Source organism: Melopsittacus undulatus, chromosome 4 (assembly GCF_012275295.1).
Source record: "Melopsittacus undulatus isolate bMelUnd1 chromosome 4, bMelUnd1.mat.Z, whole genome shotgun sequence".
In the NCBI taxonomy this organism is placed as follows: Eukaryota; Metazoa; Chordata; class Aves; order Psittaciformes; family Psittaculidae; genus Melopsittacus; species Melopsittacus undulatus.
In genome coordinates this window covers 38921702-38947069 of record NC_047530.1, presented here as the reverse complement: position 1 = coordinate 38947069, position 25368 = coordinate 38921702, and the positions used below count along the sequence as shown (strand labels likewise).

The following is a 25368-nucleotide window of genomic DNA, read 5'->3' as shown; positions in this document are numbered from 1 at the left end:
TCCCTTTGGCTAGTTTGGGTCAGGTGTCCTGTCTTTGCTCTCTCCTGTCTTCTTGTGCTCCTCCTCACTGGCAGATCATGAGACACTGAAAGTCCTTGATCAGGGTAAGCACTGCTGAGCAACAACTAAAATATTGGTGTGTTATCATTATTCTTTTACTAAATCCAAGGAACAGCACTGCACCAGCTACTAGGAAGAAAATTAACTGTATCCCAGCTGAAACCAAGACACCCATCAAAGGTGATGCTGCTGCAGGAGAGGGAATCCTGCCTCTCCCTCTGTCTCTACTCCCACTGCTGTCCCAGTCCTCCCTCAGTGCAGCCCCAGGGACAGGCAAATGAGGGAGCTGATCCAATGTACCTGCTTTTCTTGCAGGATCAGTTTCCAGCCAGCTCACTTGAGCCAGTACAATAGGAACAAAGGGAGAATAAGAAGGGTAGCACCCCACTTTTCAGCAGCAGCACCACCACCACTTTAGATTGGCTTAAACAAATCAGGAAGCCTTGTGGCATTACTAATGGATTACTTCAACCTGCATGTCAGCAAAGATGAGCTCACAGGTATTTATAATAAAGCATGCCACTGTGAAAACCCAATGGGTACACCAGGAAAAATTTAAGTGGCTCCTGCTATGGTGTTTTAGAGTAGTGTGGTAGTCTTCACTGATGGACAGGATGTGCACCAGGCAAATACCAAGCCTTTCTCAGCCCAAATTCAGGTGGGATAGCTTGCATCACAACAGAGGACTGCACAAAGCATGCATGTATACGGCTAACAAAGGCACTTGTCCATCAGCATCTAGCCAGCACAGCTTTATGCTGTTGACCAGGCCAGGCTATAATCTGAAATAAAGGCTAATGGAATAGCATTTGGATCTCCATCAGCACTTTATTGAGTTGCAATAGTCCCGTGATGAAGGCAGAGGTAATGTGATATTATGAGAGGCTGTATATTTGTAGGCAGAAATTAGAACTGTAATTCTGTATTTGAGAGCAAACAAGCCGCATGTTGCAATATGGGGATCTGAAGTGTTCGGTATTTGAGACACTGACCTTCACTGCATGTATTCAGAAATTCGTATATTTGTAATGTCCACAAGCAGGTCCAGGATTGGCTCTTCAGTGCTTCAGAGAGCACTGTTACAGGATCAGGTCTTCAGACAAGCACTGAGCAGTGCTATGGATGGTTTTTGTCCCAGCTGTGCAATGTATGGTGGAGGAAGAAAGAAAAGCAGAGGCACTTTGGCTTTGTTCTTTCTTTTTCCATACTCATGCCTTTTAACTTACAGATTTTTGCATCTGGGTGCATGGATCTGATGGCAAACAGGTGAACCAGCCTCACTGAGAATTTTATATGTGGCCAAAGTGGATGCTGGGACACATGGGTGGCCCTGCAAACGGGGACAGAGCAATGGGAAACAGCCTAGGAAATTCAAGTCCTCCTGCTGGGATGAAGCTCTCTCCTTCCCAAGGTAAATCAAATCCAGAATGTTAATTTAGGTTTAACTCCTGTGTTCAGATCTGTTCGCAATTATCACAGCAACCATGAGATGTAGGGCCAAATCCTGATGATACATGAAATAACATGGGCACCAAAAATTCTTCTATCAGGGCAGTGTTTGACTCCATGCAAAAGGCAGGGGTTCAGAGTCTTCTTCATTGTTGCCGAGTTCCCAAGCCTCCCTGTTATGCGCTCTCTGCCCTTACGGTAGACACAGTTCACAAAGCAATACATATCAGGAGCGGAGCAGGGAGCTGTGCCTCAGGACTGGTGAGGAACTCTCAGCCAGGCCAGTGGAAAAAAGGGAAAAAATTCAGACCCTCTTCTGGAGTGGGTGCCTGGTGCGCTCTGCACTAGGGCTGTAAATGACAGCTTTGACACTGAAGTAAAAGGAGCTATAAAAGAAACACAGACCCTTAATAATCTTTATACTTGATAATTATTTCAGGGATATTACCTACCTAAGGAGGACAGTCAGAAATGCACCTCCATCCACTCAGCTCTTCTGCTAGTGCAAATCAATATTTTTCCATTAAAGTCAATGGAGCTTTGCTGATTACATGAAGTCAAGATTATTATGTACAATTTATTGGCTCTAGTCATTTGATAATACTCTACATGGGAAATCTTTTACCTCTGCTTCCTTTCTAAAGCACAAAGGACCTGTACAGTTTCAGATCATTGTATTTTGCTCCAGTCCCACCTTCTCTTGAAAATTCCTTTTGTTATTTCTCACTTGAGGGGGCAGCTATGACTAAGTGGCTGAACAAAACCTTCAGATTTACCAAACCTGCAATGCAGCTCATTTCCCACCATTTAAGGCAATGCTATTCTTGGAATTCGCACTTTGAAATCTCCCCACCCAGAGATTCAGTACTGTAGGACAAAGGTAGGCACCAGTGCAAAGCCCCATTGCAAATGCACCGCATAAAAGTTTTATGTTAAGATTTGCCTTTCACATCTCATTGGAAAAAAGAGTTTCTTTGCTGTGTTTCTTATTTCACATCTCCATATAATCACCCAACTGTAGCACTGAAGACAGAGGAGTTGCAGTAATACGTCCTGGCAATGGATTCCCCTTCCAGTCTGAGCTGACCTTTCTTAGCTCTGGACTTCATGTAATCCTGTCTCCCAGTCATACAGTCACAATATCAGCACTGAGCAACTAACAGCTAAGACTTTTGCTTAATCATGACTACTTTATCTTAGAATGTACATTAATTTCTGCTCCATAAAACATCTCAGTGTGCTGTAGTGGTACAATACGGTATCAAATCCTGCAAGCACAACAGAATTGAGTTACACAAAGCTGGTACCTGTGTTACAGGTTGGTACAAGCTCATAGGAAAGGACAGCAAAAAGTGTCACACTGATTCATTAGGTGATGTTCCTCCCTGTGCCACAATTCTGAACCAATGCCCTAAGGTACACAGGGCTCTGACTTCCACATGAATCATAAAATGTTTTGGCTGCTTAAGATGTGATTGTGCATGACATGCAAAATCTTTGTGATGAGGTAAAGCAAATAACAAGAGCAAGTAAGGTTCAGTCACGTTCAGTAAGGCTCTTTGTTACATCTGCATATTTTCAGCTCAAGTTCCCTCCTAGCATTCTAGCAATTCTTCTAACCCCCTCCTCTTTGGGTCACCTGCAGTTCACATCTGGTTCTGAATCTAAAACATATCAACACGGAAATTTGTTTCAAGTATATTCAGTGTCATGGCTTAGCACGAAGTGTTGCCAGCTACTGATTTATATTGGGCAACAAGGCTATCACATAGGGCTCCATAAGTAAGATAACAGCATGCTCCATAATTGAAGGTTGGTTAAGGGATGCTTATAGAATTTGGGAATTCCATCCACAATAAAGTTTACAGCTGTTTCATTCTTTTCATATTTCCCCTCATTGCTGAGACACTGTTTTATAACTATTAATAGAGTATTAGAAAATCCCTTAATTTGTTGTAATTCTTAGCATATTTATTTTGAATGAAGAACCAAATATTTGGGGTTAATTTATTAACAATTAAAGTGAGATACTGATCTCTTAAAATTATTTTTAGATATATTCAAGAAAAGGACTAAGTCAATTAGGCAGTTGCCAAAGCATGTGTGTCTGAGCTGAATGACGATCACATTTGGAAAGAAAACATAATAAAAGGTAAAGAAGGATATGGATATGGGATGAAAATACCCATTTATTGCTAAATTATTCTGTGTGATTCTGTGATATACGTATTTGATAAAATGACTGCCTTTTCTTTACTGAGATAGACACTAGACGTAATCTCGCTGGAATCCTGAATGTATTTTGTATAACATTAATTAAGATGAAAATCAAGACTTATATATGAACTGTAAAGCATATAAGAAACAGACTGGACAGGAGTATTCTGTCAGGAGAAAAGGGAATTATTAATGCAGTTTCCTAGATTCACTCTGGGAACAATCTTATTTAATCTTCTCATTAATAACCTTGGCACAAAAAAATAGGAAGTAAATGAGCTAATGAAATCTGCTGATAACACAAAACTGGAAGGTACTAGTGATACAGAAGAGGACTGGGGTTAGGGTTAGGGAAGACCTTCATGCCATTGAGGACTGTAGTAATAGAAATAGGATGGAATTTCATGGTAAATTATGCAAGGTGATGACCTTAGGGGGCAAAAAAAATTTCTATAATCATGAGGAAAAAACAGAGGAAGAGAAAGAAGTAGAGGTTTCAGTCACAAGATATATATTAGACTTTAATGGAGGAAGGCATAGGATCCTGTGATGCAGAGAAAGCAATGCATTAAAGTCTTCCTAACATGTAGTGATAAGGCATAGTCAAACACACTCAGGAAAGATTCAGACTGGACCGAGTACCAAGAGGTGCTGCTAGAACAATTGAGGGGATGAAAAATGTATTCAGTCTGGAATTAAAATAAGGCTTAAAAGCATCAAAGCAGCATTCTGGAATATCATCTCTTTGTAGTAGTAGAAAGAAAAATAATAACTAATTTTAAGGTGAACTTGCTAAATCTGGAAGGAAGAAAAAGGGCAGAGGGCTATATGGCTGGATAACAAGCAATAGGTAGTTGCTGGAATGAAAGCCCCATTGGGTGGCATCAGGTCTCCATTGCCCATCAGTCTGATTTGCATAGAAAAATGATGTGCAAACTTTCACATGCACAGCATGGAGTCCTGACCTGTACCACACCTGCTTACTGCAGGTGTGGAGCTCTGTGATCACACTCACAGACATTTCAGGTGGTGCGGAACCTCAGGCAGCCAGTCCAGACCAAAGTCTGTGTTCCTTTGGTTGTGGCAGCACTATGCTCAGCAATGCACAAGACCAAACAATTCCCACATAAGAGGAAGTGAACAAAATAGCTTTGATCCACTCAGTGAGTCCACTCTGCAAGGCTGGCAGCGTGGGTAGTGCTGTATTTGCAGCAGGAATTGATTTTTATAGCTTACAGAGACACCTCTCACTTCCCAGATTGTGAGCGTGTGGAAATATTTCTTGGCATCTCATCACTGGAGCTTAGGCTGAGAAAAACACATTCACCTCTGTGCAAAGACAGTGTTTGAAAGATCATTTCTGGAGGAAGTAAATTAAACATGCAGTGATGCTATGCCAGAAAAAATAATTATTCTTCTGACTACTGAATCTGATTCTTAAAAAAAAACCCAGCAGGCTTATTGAAGAGAAGTACTCAACAGACACAAGTAAGGCATGTGTTAGGTGTGGAGATGTTTGTGTCCATGGATACTAGAGTTAGACCTGGTTAGGGCACTAACATATGAATTGGAACCACAATTAATCAAGAGGGAGGTGGGTTCAGGCTTCTTCCATAATGGATGGATTTTGTTTATTATGGTTTCGTATGAAAAATGGAGGGCACTCACTCATTTTCTAATCAATATGGCAATAAGACTGGGCTGCGCAATGTTTGTGCTGAATCCAGTGCTGTCAGTGTATGCTAGTCCTGTTTAAAGTACCCTTACTACACTGGGCCACAGGGGAGATGCGGGTGGGAGAACCGAGCTTCTGCCTTACAAATGGGCCTTGATGTCAATGCTGTTTTCTGAACATAAACTCACAAAAATGAAGTGCACTTCTATGCACATACAGGACATGAGGAGACAATGCAGTGGTGCTGATCCAAAAATCTCATAACAGATATAAATGGCCACATGATAAGACAACAGCATTTATCATTGTATCTCAGGCATTTAAAAAGTGAGCACTATTAGGTTAAATTAATAACACATATTTAACATAATATTTTTAGTAAAAGAATCATGGTTTCTTCCCCTTTATATATTGAGACACATCATATTTCAGTCTGGACTATACTGTCTTTGTTGTCTAAAGCTGCAAATCCATGATACGTGCTCTGAGATACGCATAATGCATGTAAAGTATTTGTCTTCATATACTGTACACCCAGAGCATTCCCCTGCTGTCATTAACATCACACCATGCTGTTCTAATGATTCCAGACACTAATGAACATATAATAAACATTTCTAACTTCCACTGATTTTAATGGTGCTGCCCCGATTATGCCTGGATTACATTAACCCTGACAAAAAAAAAACAACAAACCATCATATATACTTATATTCTCCCACTGTAGGAGAGGATCAGGTTCAAGTGTGACATCATAGCAGCCTTCCAGTATCTGAAGGGAGCCTACAAGGATGCTGGTGAGGGACTCTTCATTAGGGACTGTAGTGATAGGACAAGGGGTAATAGGTTTAAACTTAAACAGGGGAAGTTCAGGTTAGATCTAAGGAAGAAGCTCTTTACTGTCAGGGTGGTGAGGCACTGGAATGGGTTGCCCAGGGGAGTTGTGAATGCTCTATCCCTGTCAGTGTTCAAGGCCAGCAGAACAGTGACAGAGCCTTGGACGACATGGTTTAGGGTGAGGCATCCCTGCGCATGGCAGGGGGTTGGAACTAAATTATTTTAAGGCCCTTTCCAATGCTAACCATTCTATGATTTTATGCGTGCTCCAACTGAATTCCAAATACACGTCAGGTGAGCCATTCTGCCTATTATTCTTGTTTTCTAACTTGTCTGTAGTAAACTCATAATTTACTTTTCCACTCAAATTGCCACTAGATACAATTAATCTAGAATGCTAACAGGATGCTGGGGTTGAACAAAGTTTGTCTCACCAACTAAATGAACAAAGCAAATCCCAAACTCTTTAGAAGTGCTGCCCTTGGATATTCAGAGCTCTGTGACATACTGTACATGGAGCGTGCTTGCCTACACTGTTCAGACTACTATGGCATGGCAGGACTCTCAGTCTCCAAAAAGCTTATAGTCAGAACTTTAGAATCTGAGGAATTCAGTTAATTCATATCACAGATCTTCAGGGGGGGAAGGGTGGCAAGAGTACTGTTAGAAAGAGCAGGAGTCAGGCATGCACATGTCTGATAACATGAAATGGAGTTACTCTACAAGTTAAACTTTAAAATGCCTTTACATGTCTGTGTGGCATTATCAGCAGCTGAGATCTGAGGAACCGAATTTCACCACTGCAGTAGTGAAAGCAGTAGGAGTCAGAGTACTGTAAAGTACTTACATGACAAGAAGCCAAGATGAAAGTCATCTGGTTTTCCTACTTTTTGCCTGAGATTTCCCAGCAGACACCTATGACTGTGTCAGAATCATTCACTGCATTTACTGCACAAGATGTAGATAATACAGTACCCTGGTGTTGCCTGGAAAAGGACAGAGCAACATGCAGGAGTACAGTGGCTGTCACGAACAACTTCAGCTCCTCCACAGACACCCTGCATACCATATACTGAATTACCAAGACCAAGACAATTCTCAGAAGCATCTGGAACATTTCAGGAATTGTGCCTTCCTAAACAAGCTAAAAAATAACCTTTCAAAACAAGTGAGAAAAGTAGATTCCTAAATTCACTGCTGGTCAGGCAGGTATGGGCACCATACCTAGTAGAAAAAAGGGGGAGCATTCAGCCCAGCTTCTGGAGGAATCCCCTTCTCATCGCATACGTGTCATTAGATTGCCTTCACTATGTTGTCGAACAGCACCCTCAGATGGCCCTACTTCATATTTCTCTTTATCAGACTTACTTTCTTTTTAAGATCAGGAAAAGGAAATAAATCCTCACTGCAACGCTGTTGGTTTCTTATGCTTGTGACTGCAGAGAAAAGCCCAAGGAGATTAATAAGCATAATACAAGGTTTCAGAAAAGGAAGCAGAGGAAAACTCAGAAGATATAACTATTATACAAAAAGCTACTTCATTATTATTGAACCTTTATTTATTTTTTGAACACATAAGGGAGTAAAATATGGCCTTTAATCCTTGGCGCAGTTTTCTATACAGTTTATAAGACCAAGATTTTCTTGATTTGCCTATGAAGCAGTGCATTTGACTATGAACCTATGAGCCATGCAATTAACTTTCAGGTTTCTATGTTGATACACAGTTTATTTCATTCTATTTCTACAGCTTTAGTTTTCAATATACTCTAAATTCATGCATCTGTAGCATCTCCCAACACTGTAAGTACTTACCACTTTTGTGAAAGTTAACAGCTGAAATCAGATGCTTTAATGATTGCAAGAAAGGACGGTTCAGGCTTCTGGCATTGAGGAAAGCCTGAAGTAACCCAATAGAGCAATTCCCCATCTAAATGGCGGAGTCTGGATTTCAGAGTTAAATCCTGTGGACAGAAAGGAACTGTTCAAACATCTGAGATTATTTCAGACTGTTTGCCACTTCAGCAAACTGTAGCCAAGTTTACTCTTTGAACAATTTCTTCATAAGGTCACGTATTTTTAACAAGAGAAGCCAGTAAATGGATTCAAAGTGTTTGGGGTTTTTTCTTGTTTGCTCTATGTTGATGATAAAGACTAAAGCACACTGCTAATGTGAGGGAACAGGACCAGAGGAGAATTGGAGCTAACAGGGAGGAAAAAGGTTGTGATGAGCAGAGGTGAGACTGGGGTAACTGAGATAAATGTGAGAACCAGAGGCAGCAGGTGAGCAATTTGTGCATGTAGCCAAGAGGGGGGTAAAACGCTTTGGAGAAGGGACACAGAAAGGAAGTCAAATGAAGGGGAAAGGCTCAGTTTCATTTTCCTGGTTAAGGAAACAGCAGGACAATTAGCTGTTCAAAGGAAACTAAATGTTACTGACAAATTCTGATCTGAGAATATTTTTTATTGACTCTGCTCACGGCATGACTTGTAAGTTCACCACCATTAAATTCATTTAACATCAGCGATAACAGATACTATGCACCACCAACACCCTTTCTATGTACTCTTTCACACTGTGCCAAAAAGATGGAAAAGCAAGCCTGATAACATTATAGCAATTCCCAAAAATAGATTAAGTAAACTGGTGGTTCTATAACATCCTGTAAAAGACACTGATGAGCCACATTTCCACTAGTTATGAATCATCTTTTTAAAAACATAACAGGTGAAAACATCAAAACATTCATCACAGGTATAAATACTGTATCTGAAGAGCTCCAGGTTTATAACAATGGCAAATTATCTCAGACTAATATCATAAAATAGCTAGAATATTCATCGCAAATGCTGCTGCAAGGCTGATGAGATGGTCTATGATTATATCAGGATTAAGCACTACAATAATAATTTCATTCCCATTGAGTGTTCCTAAATACTCTCAGCAAACCCAGTAGTCCCTTTTCCTTAACTGTTATCCCATCCCTGTAAAAAGTAATAGCTCCATAAAACTGGGTCAAGCAAACAATTTACTCTTTCCTATAGTAATGGTATATTTTAAATACTGTTTTAACTGTATATTTTAAATACATCCTTCCTTTGATAACAATTTAATCCAATCTGTATTAGACTGAAACATAATGCAGTGTGGAGAAAGTGAGAACACCAAACCCAAGTAACTAATAAACTAGAAAGACGAGATTTTCATGGGCAACTTACAGCATAAGAAACTTGTTAGGAGAGAAAAACTTCAGTTTTTTGAAGATACTTCTTTTGTTCCTCCCAAAATATGCCCTTTGGTAATTTTAAGTTTTTATCTCATAGCTCAAAACCATGTGCATGTTCATATTAATACTGTAAAAAATCCTGTGCTCTTGTCCATTAACCACTGAATGTGATCCAAACACTATTTTGAGAAGAAACTGAGAGGCTCTGTATTTGCACAAAACGTAAGATGCTGATGTAATGAGAAATAACTCTTCTCTTCTTCCCAGAGTTAGCTGAAAAGTGGAAAGACTGGTTATTAATTCCAGGTTCCCTGAATATCTGGACAAATAATACTTAAAGCACAAGCATGAAAGTGTATTATTCCATTTCCTCGATATTAATTATTAAACCTTGGGAAAAATCTTATCCTCCCTATTTTCCAAAGAAAACAGCTGCTGAAGTAAGATTATAAACTACTATTGGTGTTAAAACTATTTTTATGTGGACAATTACTTTGTGCACAGGGTGACTGCAGAATACATAGAGCCACGTGCTTCTGGAACCTGGTGCACACAGCGCTACTACTGGAAATATCTCAACTGTGTATTCCACTATTAGAGCAACAGCAGTCCTAGTGCTCCTGAAGGTGTCTTCAGCTGTCAGTCAGGCTGACTGCTGGAGAAGCAATGTACAGTTGCATAAAGAGAAATTCTAGAGAAGGCCTAGCCTTGTGATGCTACAGAGATGCTGCAGGGACAGAGCTAGAGTGCCAGACACTCAGCCTCTCACCATAGCTCTTTTCTGGAGGCCACCAGGACATGCACACGACTCAAGTTCAACAAGGTCACGCTTGGTACCTGCCACAATAGCTAGAAACAATTATGATGCCCAGATGTAATTCCAATGCTGTATTTTGGCCTTATGGTGCACAGTGCTATGAGAAGCATTCTCTTTTGCCTTCTGGCAATCAGGAAAAAATAAAACCCATAGCCAAAATGGTTGATTGAATAACTGTAAGAAAAAGCTGGAACTGCAGTCTGCCCATTCTGTTCGGAATGAAAAAGGAGGTGAAATGCTTTAGATAGTGATACCATAGTAACCTCAACATGTCCCAGGATAGGAAATACATCCAGCTATGCAAGAAAGCAAAGCAAACTGCTTTGATGCGAATGCTCCAACACTTCTTCAACCCTACGATGAAGATCTATGGCATGTGTTCAGTCAGGAGCTCTGTGGAAGGCTGCTTGATTTATCATCCTCATTGCAAAAATGAGACCAAGCTATAGGAATAAAATCACCTTAAACTACTACTAATTTTGACGACGATGACTTTTAAATGTTTATGCTGTGCTGTGAGCATAGTATTGGCAATGATGGACTCTAGGCAGTTAAAGCTGTAATGGAATTAAAGGCACTGAATTAAAATAATAATGAGACCAAAGCAACTACCAGAATTATTGAAAGGTTTTATGCCTAAATATAGCTTGTCCTGAAGGTACTTCCAACCACTGCATCTGTAGAAGTGAACCTATAAAACTGGCTAGAACCAAAGCCAGGTGTTTTTGTCAGAACAGTTCCAGAAAAACACTTAAGAAGTGGTCATCACTGTGAGCCTGACAGCTGTTTCACTCAGCCTTACTGGTGAGCAAGGCATTCAGCCAGCTTGTAAAGCTTTTATCTGAGCAACATTAAGGCATTCTTTTCTGTTTCCACAAACCTCCTGGGTTGGGCTGTTGCACACAAACCTGAATGGGCTGATGTTCCCATCAGAATAACCCAACAGTCATGGACAGCATGCAGGGCCAAACATGTTCGATAGCCATGCAGGCTAATGCCATGCATTTGTTTCCTATGGATGTTCTACAAGATGCCTTTCTACTTTAGTCACACTGAATAAATATTGTTTAGGAATTCTGGTTACTTGGAAGGAGAGTTCTCGGAACTCATTTTGAAGTGTGGATGCAGAGAAATAATGCAGCGCTACAAAGGGAATTCACCAACGCAGAAGAATAAAAACCTTCAGGTGACAGATTCTGTATCAGCAGAGTCAATGAAGAGCTAAAATTATGCTACTGCTTCTTAAAAGAATTTATGCAGGCAGTGAATTCTGTGGCCTGGGAAGTGTTTCATCTATAAGCCATGTGTAAATAACAGGGCTAAGACTCTAAAATATGGCCATGAATATTTGTCATTTGCAGTCACCCAGTTAACAACTACACTCTTTCATCCTCATTGCCAACCAATGTAATAGCTTAATTATTGTATTTGGTGTAATAAAAAAAATACACATTTTTAAAGGGCTGTTCAAAGGCAGCTTAGGTGCATCACCTGTATTGTATTTCTATCCTAAAGCCCCATTATAGCACGGCTTCATGCTTGTGGGAATAAAACAAATTTCACCGCTACAGAGCTGAATGTTCACATTGCATTACTTGAAAGCATTGAGACAGTGAGACTGTGGAATCAGTATGTTCAGGCAGAGTAAAAGATAACATAACCTCAGCCTTTACAGCTGCAAGCTCATGCTGAAATTGAAAGGAAACAAATCCTCTGCTGTAACCCTTTTTTCCCCAGTAGATGCAAAGGTCTCTGTGAAAAACTGCTTCTTCTAAACCTTCCTCTTCTCTGCACCTTGTTTGCAACATGCACATTCCATTTTCTGTTGAAACAGCCAAAATGGAAGAAAAGCTTAGCTCTCACATTAGCCTTAATAGAAGGTCATGGATGAAAGCAGTGCTGCCACTAAGAGGAAGCAGACACAAATAAGGCTCTCTAAACTGATTCTCAAAAATCACATCTCTTTTTTCAAATCAATGTATACCCAGCAGCTGTGCTCACCAGAGAGTAACTGATGCTTTTAACTTTCTGCATAATAGAAAAGCTTTTGAGGAGCATAATATTACAGCATTTAGTTTTTCTAAATCAAACCCCTACAATCACAAACAAGAGAAAGGAAAAATAGATACTAAAAGGTACAAGTGGAGATTGTCTGTAAAGCTTTACAGAAGATGGAGGGCAGCTGGTGGGGATTTGCAGTGACACAGCTGTTTTTAAAAATAAAGAGGTGGAAGAGGAGAGGCATGATTACAGCTACACACACATTCCTGAGCCTGTTCACACAAGAGGAAAAATTAACCTAGCAGCAGGAAATTGAAGTTTGTGTATGTTTGTTTTTTATCATCTGAATTGACATTTATAAATTTTCTTTAATAATCAGTGACACTTTCAAGTTCCTTTTCCAATCTAAGTAACTATGAAGTAAAGGTGACAACTGAAATATTAACATACTATCAGACGTGAAAAAGGCAATGTTGAAATTACTTTCAGTGCCTTCAAATAGCACACATTTTTGCTGTGGGCTTTACAATATAAGAGGAGAATGCTATCATGTAAACAACATAAATTGTTACCTGTTTGAATTTCCTACAAAAGGCTTTAATTTTCCACTTTAGGGTTTGTTTTGTTTTTTTTCAGATGTTATTAGCAGATTGTGGAAATAAGCAATGCAAGAAATAGTAAGGTGCATGGGGGTTATTGCTGATTCAACACCATGGGAGGTAAGGCAGGGAAATGCCCAAATTCAATAGGGTATCAAGCACTGTATATGAAAACAGTGAGAATGTTATTCAACTAAGCAGTAATTTGTATTAAAATAATTTCATAGAGACCTTTCACTAATTTTTAATGTGTGTTTCCATATATGTCCCCTACAGCCACAGAGAAGGCATGTTAGGTAAACACTAGAAATGCTGTTATACTCTATAGTGTGAAAGCCTGTCTTCTCTAGAGAATCAAATGTAGCTGTTTCTTGATAGCTTTGTATGCAAAATGAACTCTCTTCCTATTAAGTAATTCCTACATCCAAGAAATTTCAGATTGAGATACCACTGATAGCAAGGATTACCTTTTTATCATTCTTCATGGAGTCACCATTTTCACACTACATCAGCTCACTTTCTTCCCGAGTATTAAAAATGACTTGTCAGTGTAAACATTATTTTTTGCTACCATAAAAAAAAACCCCAACCCACCCCATTTTGTCAACATATGAGCTAGGACCCAACACAAGAAAAAGGTTATCCAGCACCAACCCACGAAAAACTTCATACGCACCTTCAGAGCCATCAGTGCTGGCTTTTTGTGCATCTGGGTATTGAATCGAATAGACTGGAGGTGAAACCCATTACAAAAGCACGCATATTCCACCCATTTACGCCACATTCTCACCTTTCAGTTTCTGGGCTGCTCCCAATCCAAAGAGAACAGCAAAGTGAATGGTGCAGGTGCTGCCTAGCACACAAACACACTCAACAGCTGAGGACATTTAAATTAATTTTATTTATACCAGGTTTTCAAAATCAGAAATATTTCAAAGAAATTCAATACTTATAGACAGGTGCTACATTGATGATCTTTGATCCACCATTAGTGCCATGTTCTCATTCTACAACCATTAACTCGCCACCACAAACTAAGGGGAACTTACAGAAGTTTATAAAAAATAGGCAGACATGAAAATTTGGTTTATACTGGAATTGGCATAAGAGTAAAGCTTATTGTCAAACTGTGGCAACTGCTGTATTCCACCACTCGCTCTGAGGAAATGGTACAACAGAAAAAGACTCTCCCACTTAGAGAAACACTTTGGGTTTTAACTGAACACACTCAAAATCCATTTAATGATCTGACTGGGAGTGATTCTTATGCTCGAGTCCATATTAATTTAAAGGTTTTCATTTCTAAAATCGCCACAAGCATAAACCTCACCTACTCACCTGGTCTTGGACCGATTTCCCTTTCTGGAGAAATCAAACCTGTTTGTCTATACCTCTTCCAGGATTTACCAAATCAAACAAACAGCTGCTGGTTTTAAAGTATATTTTAAGAAGAAAAATGTCATTTTCTCACAAGCTACCTTCATGAAAGTTTCATCTAATATTTCTTTATCAATACAATAACTGCAGCCAAGATACCCAAAAGTCACGTCTACATGGAAATACACAAAAGATACTCAAGAAGACTTTCCTCCACTTCTCTATCACAATGAGGCCCTCACCATTTTGCATAATGACAGAAAACAACAGCTGACAAACCATTTTGGAACAGATGCCAGCTGTCTCTCATTTGTTTCACAATTCAAACAGTAACAGTTCTGTAGCACTTTATTGGTTTGGTTTTTGTTGGTTTGTTGGTTTTTTTAAAGCAAGCCATCTGAATTGGACCTCACATCAGTCAGTCAGTCATTTCAAGAACAAACTGAAGGCAGGCTGATCCGTTTGAATGCACAACTTGTTTTGGTAGGAATCTTACATAAATACAGTTTGTGCTTCAATTTTTTATCTACTTGGACTGAGTGAATATACACCTAAGCTAGTTTAAAAAAAATAAACTTGAATATTCAACTTGGAAGCCACAGACATCTTTCCAGACTGTTTGCAGCAGAGACAAACAATAAATTTAAACACAGTACTGCTTAAAAAAGTTTACTGTCTAAAATGAAATTCAAACGGTTTATTAAAAATCAACATTTTCCGGTTTGGCTTTTTTTTAAAGAAAGCATACCTTGTGAAAAAATCAGTTAAAAGATCATTTTATGATACTGAACTCAAGTCAAAGATAAAGCACAAAGTAGGTCTTTACATTAAACTGGGCTTTGCACACAACGTGAATAATCAGAAATAGACTATTTCTAAGAATAAAAACTTGTTTTTTCTAGACAACATGCATACCATCAGTTACTTCTCCACCTTAAAAGGTACCTGAAAGGAGAGTTCTGTAGAAAACCAAGACTCATTAATACACTTAGTAAGTCAGTGGTCATCATGCCTTTTTAGTTAAATTCTAGTAAATTTTAGTCTACATAGAACAGCTAACACAATGAGGTGTGCAAGTCATAGGGACAGCCAGAAGCCTGAAGCAGTCTTAAAGTTCTACAGGACGACAGAAACTAAACACAGTACCACCATATTGTTTGAACTATTACAAAAAAGGTATTTATTATTATCTGCTTCCTTGCTGAAAAAGGGCGATGGACTGAATGCAAACGTCCCGCATTCAAAAGCTCCACAGTTCTACTCTACCAGCTTTTTAAAATAAGGTAATGATAAAAAGCATTCCTTCTCGCAGCCTGTACAGTTCAGCTGCCAGTGGCTGCCTAACAGCGCTCCTTCATGCATACCAGGAGAATCATGTCCAGTTTTGCCATTTGTGGATAACGATGACAAGATACAAAAGCATGTGTTTGCCATAAATAGCTCTGGCTAACGGAGGATTGTTCACACAGAGCAGATCAAATTCTCTATAAGGAGAGCATTATTTGGCTCCCAGCCAAATCATGTCCCCATTGCAAGCCTCAGTAGTGGCAAACACTTTCCAGTTCTATTTACACAGAAGCTAACAAGTAGAACAGTTCATTTAGGCTGTTTCTTGTACCAAGTCCGTCTTAAATGCAACACTCAAAAAACTCCAAAGATTATTTACTGGCTTCATATTCTGTGTACAACTCACGCTACAAATCATCTTACCCAAAGAAAGATGGCGAGCTGCAAGATTTCATGCAAGGGTTTACTCTGACATGTAGAACTTTAAGAACGCTCAGGTATGGAACACACTGCGTGGTTAATTACTTCGTACGCGTCTGACACAAGTGTTTCATGGAACAAATGGTCTCTGGTAGTGGTAGCTTCTTTAACGGTAAACTAGGAGCAAGTCCTTTATCAAATGATCAGAACAGAGCCACAAAATATTGTAAAGCAGTACCTAAATCACGATTAGGAATGAAAAATTTGCATTATTCAAGAAGAGATTAATGACTGTTTACCTTCACAATACTTTCCACAGAAGTTATTTGAAATATGCTTAAATTAAACATACTTAAAAAGTATATTTTCCAATGAAAACAAGGCAACGTTCTGTAATAAGCCACAAGTTTTATTGCAACGTGGCCAATTTTTGATCTCAAAAAACAACGTTCCATTTAAGGCTCTTTTTAATACAGAAATTGCCACCATGACTGATGTTTTACAAAACTTTAGTGTTTCAAGACTCATATGGTAAACAGATAACTTCTACTCCTGTTCAGTAGTGTACATTCAATGGAAAACAAAAAGGCATCGTAACAGCTACTTCATTTGTAAAGATATGCATGTAACAGGAATGAAACTGAGGTACTACAATAATTTGATGACACAGTTACAGCAACTTAATTGGCATTCCTTTGGGGGGGCAGGTCAAACATATTACAAAAAAGTGCTTTAAATGCATAGTGTTGTGTGCTGCCATGTCACAAAAATAGGCTTGTCAAGGCAGGTGAGGTGTATGAATGCACAAGAGCCTCATGGAACTGCAATCAAGTGCAACTGTAAGTAATACTGTATAGAGTCTACCATCCGACCAGTGGACAATACTTTCAAGGCATTCCATTAGCTTACCTTTTGCTGTCTGCTAGACTATTTACATTAACTATCACATTCATTGTACATGTTGCAAGGAATGCCTGCGACGTCAGTTTTGGCTAAGAGTATGACGTGAAAGCATTCCTTGGATCCTACATAAAACTACCAGTATTAAACAGTCTAATGGCAATCACTGGTAGACTGCTTAACAATGACATCTCCTTCAGGGGCATTAGGGAAGGGCCTTATTTTTTGAGGAGGGAAGGGGACGGGGAGACTAATACTATTCCAATTGAACGAGCTGCAGAAATGGAAGCTCCTTAGATCCAGATGGCACTTGTTTGTCTTTTTATAAGGGTTTTCCTTCAAGTGAAACTACCACGTTGCCTCCCAATTTCTCTCCAAGTGTTGAACGGTCCTTAATATCATCCAAACCATTTACTTGCCACTCATGTTTAATACCTGGAAGACAGACAGACAACAATGTACTTGTGAGAACCTCAACATCTAAACAGCATTATAATCAATGAACAAAACACTTTTAGATCCATACCTGTAAATTTCTTTTTAATGGCATCTTTAGAGCTTGCGTAGATCATCTTGCTTTTTAAAGGTGCGCTTTCAGGAGCCCTTTAAAGGAAAGAAAAAGGCCACAACAAAGCAGTTATTTAATCATCCAGTGTTAACTCCAGAATATTCAATTTTAACAGCAAGCTTTGCTTTTACACACCAGAATATAAATACCAGGTCTTCTTTCTTAGATTCCTTTGTCTCATATGTGGCATCATACAATGCATATCGGCAATCATTCAAAGGTAGTAACTTCACAAAGGCTGTATAGGGGTCCTCCACCGTATCTCCAATGTCACCAACCAGTATCTGCTTTGCCTCCTCTACAATTATTTGTTTTTTGTCATCACTTAAGCAGAAGAGAACGGCTTTCTTTCTTTTCTTAATCTCTTCTGGGGTTGAAGATTTCCTTACTTTCATATCATTAAAAACCTTTATGACTTCATCATTCACTGTTACTCCAGAAGCCTGCAAAATGAGATCAAAGAAATATAGTAAACAGCCAAAATTAACACTCACTAGAGAAGATGATAGCTCACAGTGCTAGATAAACAAGTCTGCCTGCCCCCATAAGAATAAAAATACTATACTCAACCTGAACACACTATGGATTTAGCAATCTTTGCAGGAATGGCGCAGAAGATATAAAGGAGGTGTAAATTCTGTACTCTCTTGTTGCAGATCTCAGCATCTTCAGCTGTGATTCTGGATAGCAGTTTTATAGAGGTAGGCACACAACTGTATTACTCAAGCAGTTTTCCATTACCTTGTCATGCATTCAGCTTATTTTGGGGAGGGGGAGAGTGAGCAGAGGGGAGTGGAAATTGAACACAGGAGAGAAAGGACTCTGTAGTTTTGGGTTGGGATGGGGGGTGGCTTTTTGTTGGGTTGGTTGGGTTGGGTTTTTTTTTTAGCGGCACAAACGCCACAGCAGCAGCTCACATCCAGCACCGTCATTTTGCTGGGTGAGGTAAGGCTCTACAAGCAGCAGAAATGTTTTCTGCATTGTGTCAGCTTCAACACCGCGCTTTAAAAACTCCTGAATTTTACTTCGCGCTACTGCACGAGCATTATTTAACTGCTCTTCCTTCACACAAAAACACCAGTCACAACGTGCTCAGCTCCCCGTAAGGCTCGCAAGCCGTCCAAACCCCGAGCCTAGAGCAGAAAGGCAACAAAACACCGACACGGCAAGCGGGGAGATGACAACAGAAAGCAAGCAGTTCAGTAAGCCCTACAGAGGGGAGCCGAGCCGAGCCCATCCGCAGCGCGCTTGCTCTCGGTCCAACAATTACACCCGAAGAGGCGGGCGCTGCCCGGGCAGGCTGCTCGGGAGGCAGGTGCACGGCTCGCTGGGAGCTTTGTGCCCGGGGAAGCCCGCTGCCCCCTTCACGGCTTTGTTCGCGGGGAACGGGCGTCCCACCGCCCGCCAGCCCTGCTCCCGGCCGCCCTCGCTCCGCCCGCAGTGCTCACACACGATCGCTCCCGGCCTCCCCGCTCTCCCGCCGGCCGTACCATCAACCCGACAGGCCCGGGCCGCAGTACCGGCTGCCAGGAACCCTTCTCCCCGCAACAGCCCCTCACACCGCCGCCAGGCTACTCGCACGCCCGAGCCATGCCGCAGGGAGCGCTGCACCGCCCGCCCGGCCCCGGCCCCAAAGCCAACCCCAATGGCCGGGCCCGAGCACGGGCCCCAGCCCCGCCGCGGTCCGCCCCGCCACCCGCTCCTGCCCCGCGGCCGCTCCCACCGCCCCTTCCCCCCGCACCCGGCTAAAATTAGACTAAAATGGCGGCCGAGAGGCCTCGGGGCCGCGCCGCGCCGAGCCGGGCCGGGCCGGGCCTGCTCAACTGAGCCCAGTGCCCCAGCGGGCCGCACTGCCCCCTTCCCCGCGGGCCACCCCCGCCGCCCTCCCCGCTTGGCCGCTCCGCGTCCCCCTTACCATGGTGCTGGGGCGGCGGCGGCTGCCGGCGGTGCGGGGCTGCTGCACGCAGGAGAGCGCTGCGCTGCGCTGGGGGCGAGGCGGGCGGGGACTCGGGCCGGGCGGGGGATGAGCCGCGGCGCCCGGGGAGGGCCGGTCACATGGGCCGTGCCGCCACCACGTGCCGCCGGGGCAGGGCCGGACTGGGCCGGGTCTGCAGGCCGACGGGATCGGCCGCGCTCCCACCGGCGGGGCCCGGCTGGGTGCTGGGGCTGTACCTGCGGCTGCCGGGCCGGCCGCTCCCCCTCGGCAGGCCCCAGCCCCACCGCGGCGTGTGTCTGGCTGCTAGCGGGTGACGCAGCCCCTCGGCCGGGCATGGAGCACAGCTACTGATAGCCGCTTCAGGTCGAGCGGGGTGGTGACATGGCCCCTTCTGGAGCGGGGCTGTGCCCTGCCCTGGCCAGCTCAGCACGGCTTCCTTCGCCGAGGCGCTTTGTGCTGTCTCAGAGTCACGGCTTTGGCATCGCCCCCCGTTCACCCCTCATGCCCAGGCGCTGTCTGCCTCTCTGCCTGTACACGCCTGACACGTCGGCATACATAGCGAGTATTTTGAAGTCACAGCGTGCCACAAGTCATTGTCCCCCTGGAACAGGAGATGAGCTGCTGCCATGGTTGCCCTTCCTCTATAATAGGGAAGGCCTGGGGTGTCTGGCACAGGCACAGCATGTTCTGTGGTTTTGGGAGAGCTGCTCAGACGATGGGGCGGGACACAACTGGTAACAAGGAAGGAGGAACATTAAGAGATAGGAAGGTGCCTTACACATAAACAAGGAAGGGTAACCTTCCCCAGAGTGTGTCACTTGTCCATGCTGAGCTGGACAGGGCTTCAGCTGCAGGACACCTGTCACGGAACATTGTATCTGTAGCCCCTAAAAGTGGACAAGAGGATTGTTAGCACTGTGCGGTGCTCTGCGCCCGGGACAGGTGCTGTCTGAAAACCCGGAGTTACAGAAAGTGCAGGATCTCAGCGTACATGTGAGCACCCAGCCTGCGCTGTGGCCACTCTGCCATCTCTCCCTATACACCTGAATTGCTACTAGTACCTTGGTGGAAACCAGCCAGCTAGTGCTTGTCAGCATGCAGGTGCATATATACATACATAGATACACACATTAGTGCTGCATTGCGTGGGAGATGTGTGACTTTTTCCCCTTTATCCACTACCATGCACCACCGCACTGCCCAGATGAGCCACTATGTTTCTAATCACTGTTCTGAGTTATCTCCCACTCTGTCTGTATGCAGAATTCAATCTGGTCCATCAGCCTTGAAATCACTAAGCAGGAACTGTATTACACCTCAGCTCCTCACAGCCATACATTCAGGACTCACCACCACCACTAAGTCTGTTAGACTCTACCTTTTCCCATCTGATGACCACTCGTGTATTCTGCCTGTTCTGTGCCAGCAGTGTGGCACCCAGGGAGGAGTACCTTTATTGTGTATTTGCATTTAAAGAGTCAGCCATTACCCAGATCAGTTTTCAAATACAATGTGCTGCTTTTTGATCAAACAAGTAACCAGTTAGGAGAGGTGAAAATTGTCATGGGAATTAATAGCACAAATCCTAAAATGGACAACTCTCAAGAAACTGTTTTATGGTTGGTTTAAACCAACATAAAACCATAAGATATCTTAACAGCCCTGTTTCCAGGTATCTGCTGCTCTTGTGCAGCTCCATGGGGTGGACTTAAGTGGTTACACATCTTCATCGTCACGATGGCTCAGTGTATCCCAAAACAGCCTTCATGACACTGCAGTGTGGCATGGCATGCTGCATGTGACACGTGCCGTTCCCAGCGTCCCAAACGGAGGTCTGTGTCCTTGCAGCCACACAAAATGTCGGCAGACCACTATGGCAAGCAGCAGCAGAGGGGTTCCTTCCCCTCTGTAAGCAGATATGCACGTGTGTGGTACATCTTCCAGTGCCAGTGGCCACAGCCACTGCCAGGAGCTCAGCAGGTTTCTCCTGATGTTTGTGCAATACCGTAAAACCGCTGTGTGTGAGGGCCCTATGCCCCAATGCAGGGACTCTGCACTGCACATCCCAGCCTCTTAAAAGCTGGAGAACGAGTTACCAGCTCCAGAGTTGCATGGCCGGGTGGATGCTCAGGGGATGACGACTCCATGACTCACCCTCTGGCTTTACTGCCATGCAAGCCGAATAATGAGTCAGAAGTGCTTGTTTTTCTCTTCGCCTCCCAGGGTGCACACCTGAGGCACCCAGGCACACTGGGCTGCTGCTGCACATCCCTGACCAGTGCCTGCCGCTCATCAGAGTACAGAAGCAGCGAGGGTGAAGAAGGAGGATTTTGTGATTTTACAGACGTCTCTAAGAAATAAATGAGTTTACCAAACTGAAGAGCATTTCTCGGGGTGAAAAATGGGTCACAGGTGAACAGGAAGGGGCCTCTCATTTTCAAGAAATTGAGCAATGGACTCCTGATGACTGCAGCAGTCAGAGAAGGAGCTTGTGGTAGATCCCAGTGGTGACCTAGGAAGCCACAGAAATGGCCAGTCTCCAGCTAAGAGCAATAATGACCAAGCAAATCTTACTGCCGGAGCACACTCAGACAAAGCTGGTTCCTCACCTTGGCATCTTGCTGCACTGAGGAAGCATTGAATTTCACTACCCTTGTGCCACAAAGCCTACATCCCACCAGGCACCTCTGAAATAGCCCTATGATTCAGAGAGCCCAGCAGCAGCAGCCCTAAAAGCTTTGTGAATGATACCCTAGCACATGCCTCTGAGGAAGCCCTCTAAGCCTCCCCTCACCCTCTGTGGATGGAAGTAATGACTCACCGTGAAGCAGAAGGCACTGTTTGTTTGGATTCACCTCCTGGATGCTCTTTAGTGTGAAGTGCTTAGAATGGACCAAGTTGCCTTATGTACTGAAGCTCTCTGAAATCATAGTCCTTTTTTTCTGTATGCTGTACATCCTCTTTGCTTCTCTGTCAGTGTCACTAAACTCAGCATTACCATTTCAGCCTCATTTCCCATGGAAGCAAGGTGTCTGCTTGGCCTCTTTGGGCACCCCCTCTCTCACTTGGGCTGGTCCGGTGACTTTTTACCTTGTTAGTTTATTTGAGTTAAAGCTGGCAGAAGAATAGGGGTCACAAAAGTAATTAACATCCTTAATTAAGTAATTAAGTTTCATAAAATAATTCTTTTGAGATAGAAGAAAGTGGGGCTGCATGTCTGCTGGTTCAACTCAGGAACTTGCTAGTTTCTGCTAGAAGACATCAGATCTATGATGTAGCCAGATTATCATCAGGAAGAGGACTGCAGAGGGAAAGCAGAGGAGCTTGTGTAGGTGTGCACTGAAAGAACAGGAAATCTTAATACCATTCAGTTAAAAGATTTGATCTGTTGTGGGAGAAGTCCATAGGAGACTGCATTTGATGAGATGTGTCACTCAGGGCACTTGATTTACCCCTTTCCTCTCCTGCCACCCCCTGGGAAATGTCTGGTTTTCTTCCAACAATTCTGTATTTTCAGTGGGAGTGCAAAGAACGCTGGATAAAAACTTCTTGTAATGTAAGAGAGTGTTAGAGAAAACCCTGGTGAAAGGCAAACACTGAGGGTTTATGTGTTTCCTTACACTGCGGATACATTTCCTTTAAACAATTATACAGCAAATATATTTGACTGTAGGTGGTGGATCCTGGCATGATTTTGCTGCAAGTGTCTCCCATGTGCAGTGATCCTCGGAGCCCGCACTAAGGGGCAGGATGCGTGTGCTGGTGTGGAGCGTGGGTCCCCATCAAGCCCTGCTGTCGGACCAGAGGATGGATTTCCTCCCAGTGGAAGCTCCACCGTCCTTGGCAGGGTCCCTTCTGCTGGCTTCAGCAGCTGCTTCCACCGGTGTGGTCCCCAAATCCCCGGGGGCTCCGAGCTGTCAGGCAGCTCCTTAACCGCGGGGGGTGGCTGAGGATGAGCGAGGCTCCGGCTGCCACTCCCCGATGAGCCGGTCCGTGCCCGCTGGCCCCTGCCCACCGCGGGGATGGGAGCCGGGCTGTTGCGTCACCCTCTCCGGGCGCCCCGGCTCCCCGTGCCAGGGCATTCCTGCGGCTGAGTCACGGCCCGGCTGCCACCCCGCTCCCACCGCGCTCGCTCGAGGGTGCTGCAGGCTGCCAGCGGCTGCCCAGGCGTGTGGAGCTGCCGGCCTTCCCAGTGCCTTTCCAATGCCTTCCCAATGCCTTCCCAGTGCCTTCCCAATGCCTTCCCAACGCCTTCCCAGTGCCTTCCCAATGCCTTCCCAACGGCTTCCCGGCCTCCACCCGCACTCCAGGGATCTTCCCTGCCAACCCCACGCTGCGCTGAGGAGACACAGCCGTAAGAAGTGGGGTAAGATTTCCCCTAGCTGCGATGCCAGCTTGAGTGCTGTGATACTTCAGTCGGTTTAAGCAGCCCCTTTCCCTGCCAAGTGGAGCTGCTTTTCTGACTGTGCAGGGATGCAGCTGAAGAAAAGCCTGTTTTCGTTCCCTTGGAACGCTGTTCAGCTGTGCGCATTCCCTGGCGAAGTTCACCTCCCGGCCGTCCGCCAGGCTAGCAGGCAGAGGGAGGCAGGAGGAAGCAGCAGCAGCGGCAGCAGCAGCAGGAGCAGCAGCAGCAGCAGCGTGAGGCCGGCCTGGGCAGCACGGACGCTCGAGGAGCAGCAGCCGCATGCTCTTCGAGCAGGGTGGAATTCCCCCCTCTCCCCCCCGCGCTGTGCTGGTAAGTCACACGTGCCGGTGAATCATAACGCCGGGCAGCAGCGGGGCTGTCATTGCTCAGTGGGCAATAAAAGAGATTTAATTAAAACGTTATGTCTTGAAATGACTTCATGTTAGGGGTGGTGTTTGAGCACAACAAAAAAGGAAATAAAAGCTCCTCCAATGAGAGAAACGTGGAAACTGACAGCAGAAACGTGGTCAAACAGAACAGAAATTCCCCTGAATTCTAAAATACAGGAAACTCTGCTCAGCCTTGTTAATACAAACAGGAGATAAAAGTTACATGTAACTAACTGGCATGTATTCGACATTCACAAAGGTTTGCGCATTCATGGCACTAGTAAAGTAACTACCATTTACCCTGCTACCCTTCATGAATTCCTGTGTGCCCTGCAAAGTCCATTTTCCCCGTGAGCAGTTACTTCCCAAGTCTCTCTTCTTGCTGCCTCTTGTTCACAGCTTGTTCACAACTGAGATAAATTTACAGCATAACCTCGGGTAAGGAGGATTTATCAGATCAGCCACTGACTATAGTGGTTGTTCTATTTATTCACAGGTTTTTTTCCCCAGACAACTTTCACTTCCAAGCTGAAGACTATTTATTGTTCTCTTCACCGTTTTTCACCTGAAGCATTTTTATTTCAAGGTCTCAAAGCTCTTCATTAACACTATTAATGAGGTGTCTCTGCCTGGTCAGTATTATTTCCCCCAGTGGATGGGTTGCCTGGGGTCATCCAGGAAGGCTGCGGTGAGCCCTGGTGCCAGGCAGGGAGGCTTGGATCCCATCCCTGAGTGGCACCCCAGACCATCCCTCCTCCTAGGGAAGGAAATGTAGGCCAGGCAGAACAATTATTTTCTTGAAGCCTCTGTTTCAAGCAAAGTCATCCTTTCCTTCTCATAAGCATCCTCCGACAAGGGCAGGTGTGAGGACTTTGATGTTAGCTATCTCCCTACTACTGATATGTCAGTATATAGCCCTGCTATATAGCAGATGTGGATGCTATTTGGTAAGTCCTACCTAAAGAGAGAAAATGTAAAAAGCAGAACCACTTTCTGGGAGCACAAAAGTTGCTGTGCATCACAGAGTAATGTTTATTACAGTGAAACGGCAAGAAAGGAACCAAAGTGACCTTCAGAAAACCAGGCATCTGTGGCTGACCTATACGCTGGGTAAGTGGATTAAGGGGAGAGCTGCCAGAGCACTTTGGAAGAATGGGCTGTAATAGTAAACAAGATAAAGATTATATCATTTGATTATTCTAAT

The 25368-nt window shown here is 43.6% G+C and overlaps 1 protein-coding gene across 1 annotated transcript; it reads right to left on the bottom strand.

Moving 5' to 3' along the window:
* Window positions 1-13764: 13764 nt before the first annotated feature.
* Window positions 13765-19433, bottom strand: CFL2 (cofilin 2). The gene is made up of 4 exons (XM_034061969.1): window positions 19350-19433; window positions 17570-17877; window positions 17393-17469; window positions 13765-17301 (listed from the first exon to the last, which is right to left on the bottom strand). The coding sequence occupies exons 1-4, from the start codon at window positions 19350-19352 to the stop codon at window positions 17189-17191; spliced, it is 501 nt and encodes a 166-aa protein (XP_033917860.1). The 5' UTR covers window positions 19353-19433; the 3' UTR covers window positions 13765-17188.
* Between the last annotated feature and the right edge of the window lie 5935 nt (window positions 19434-25368).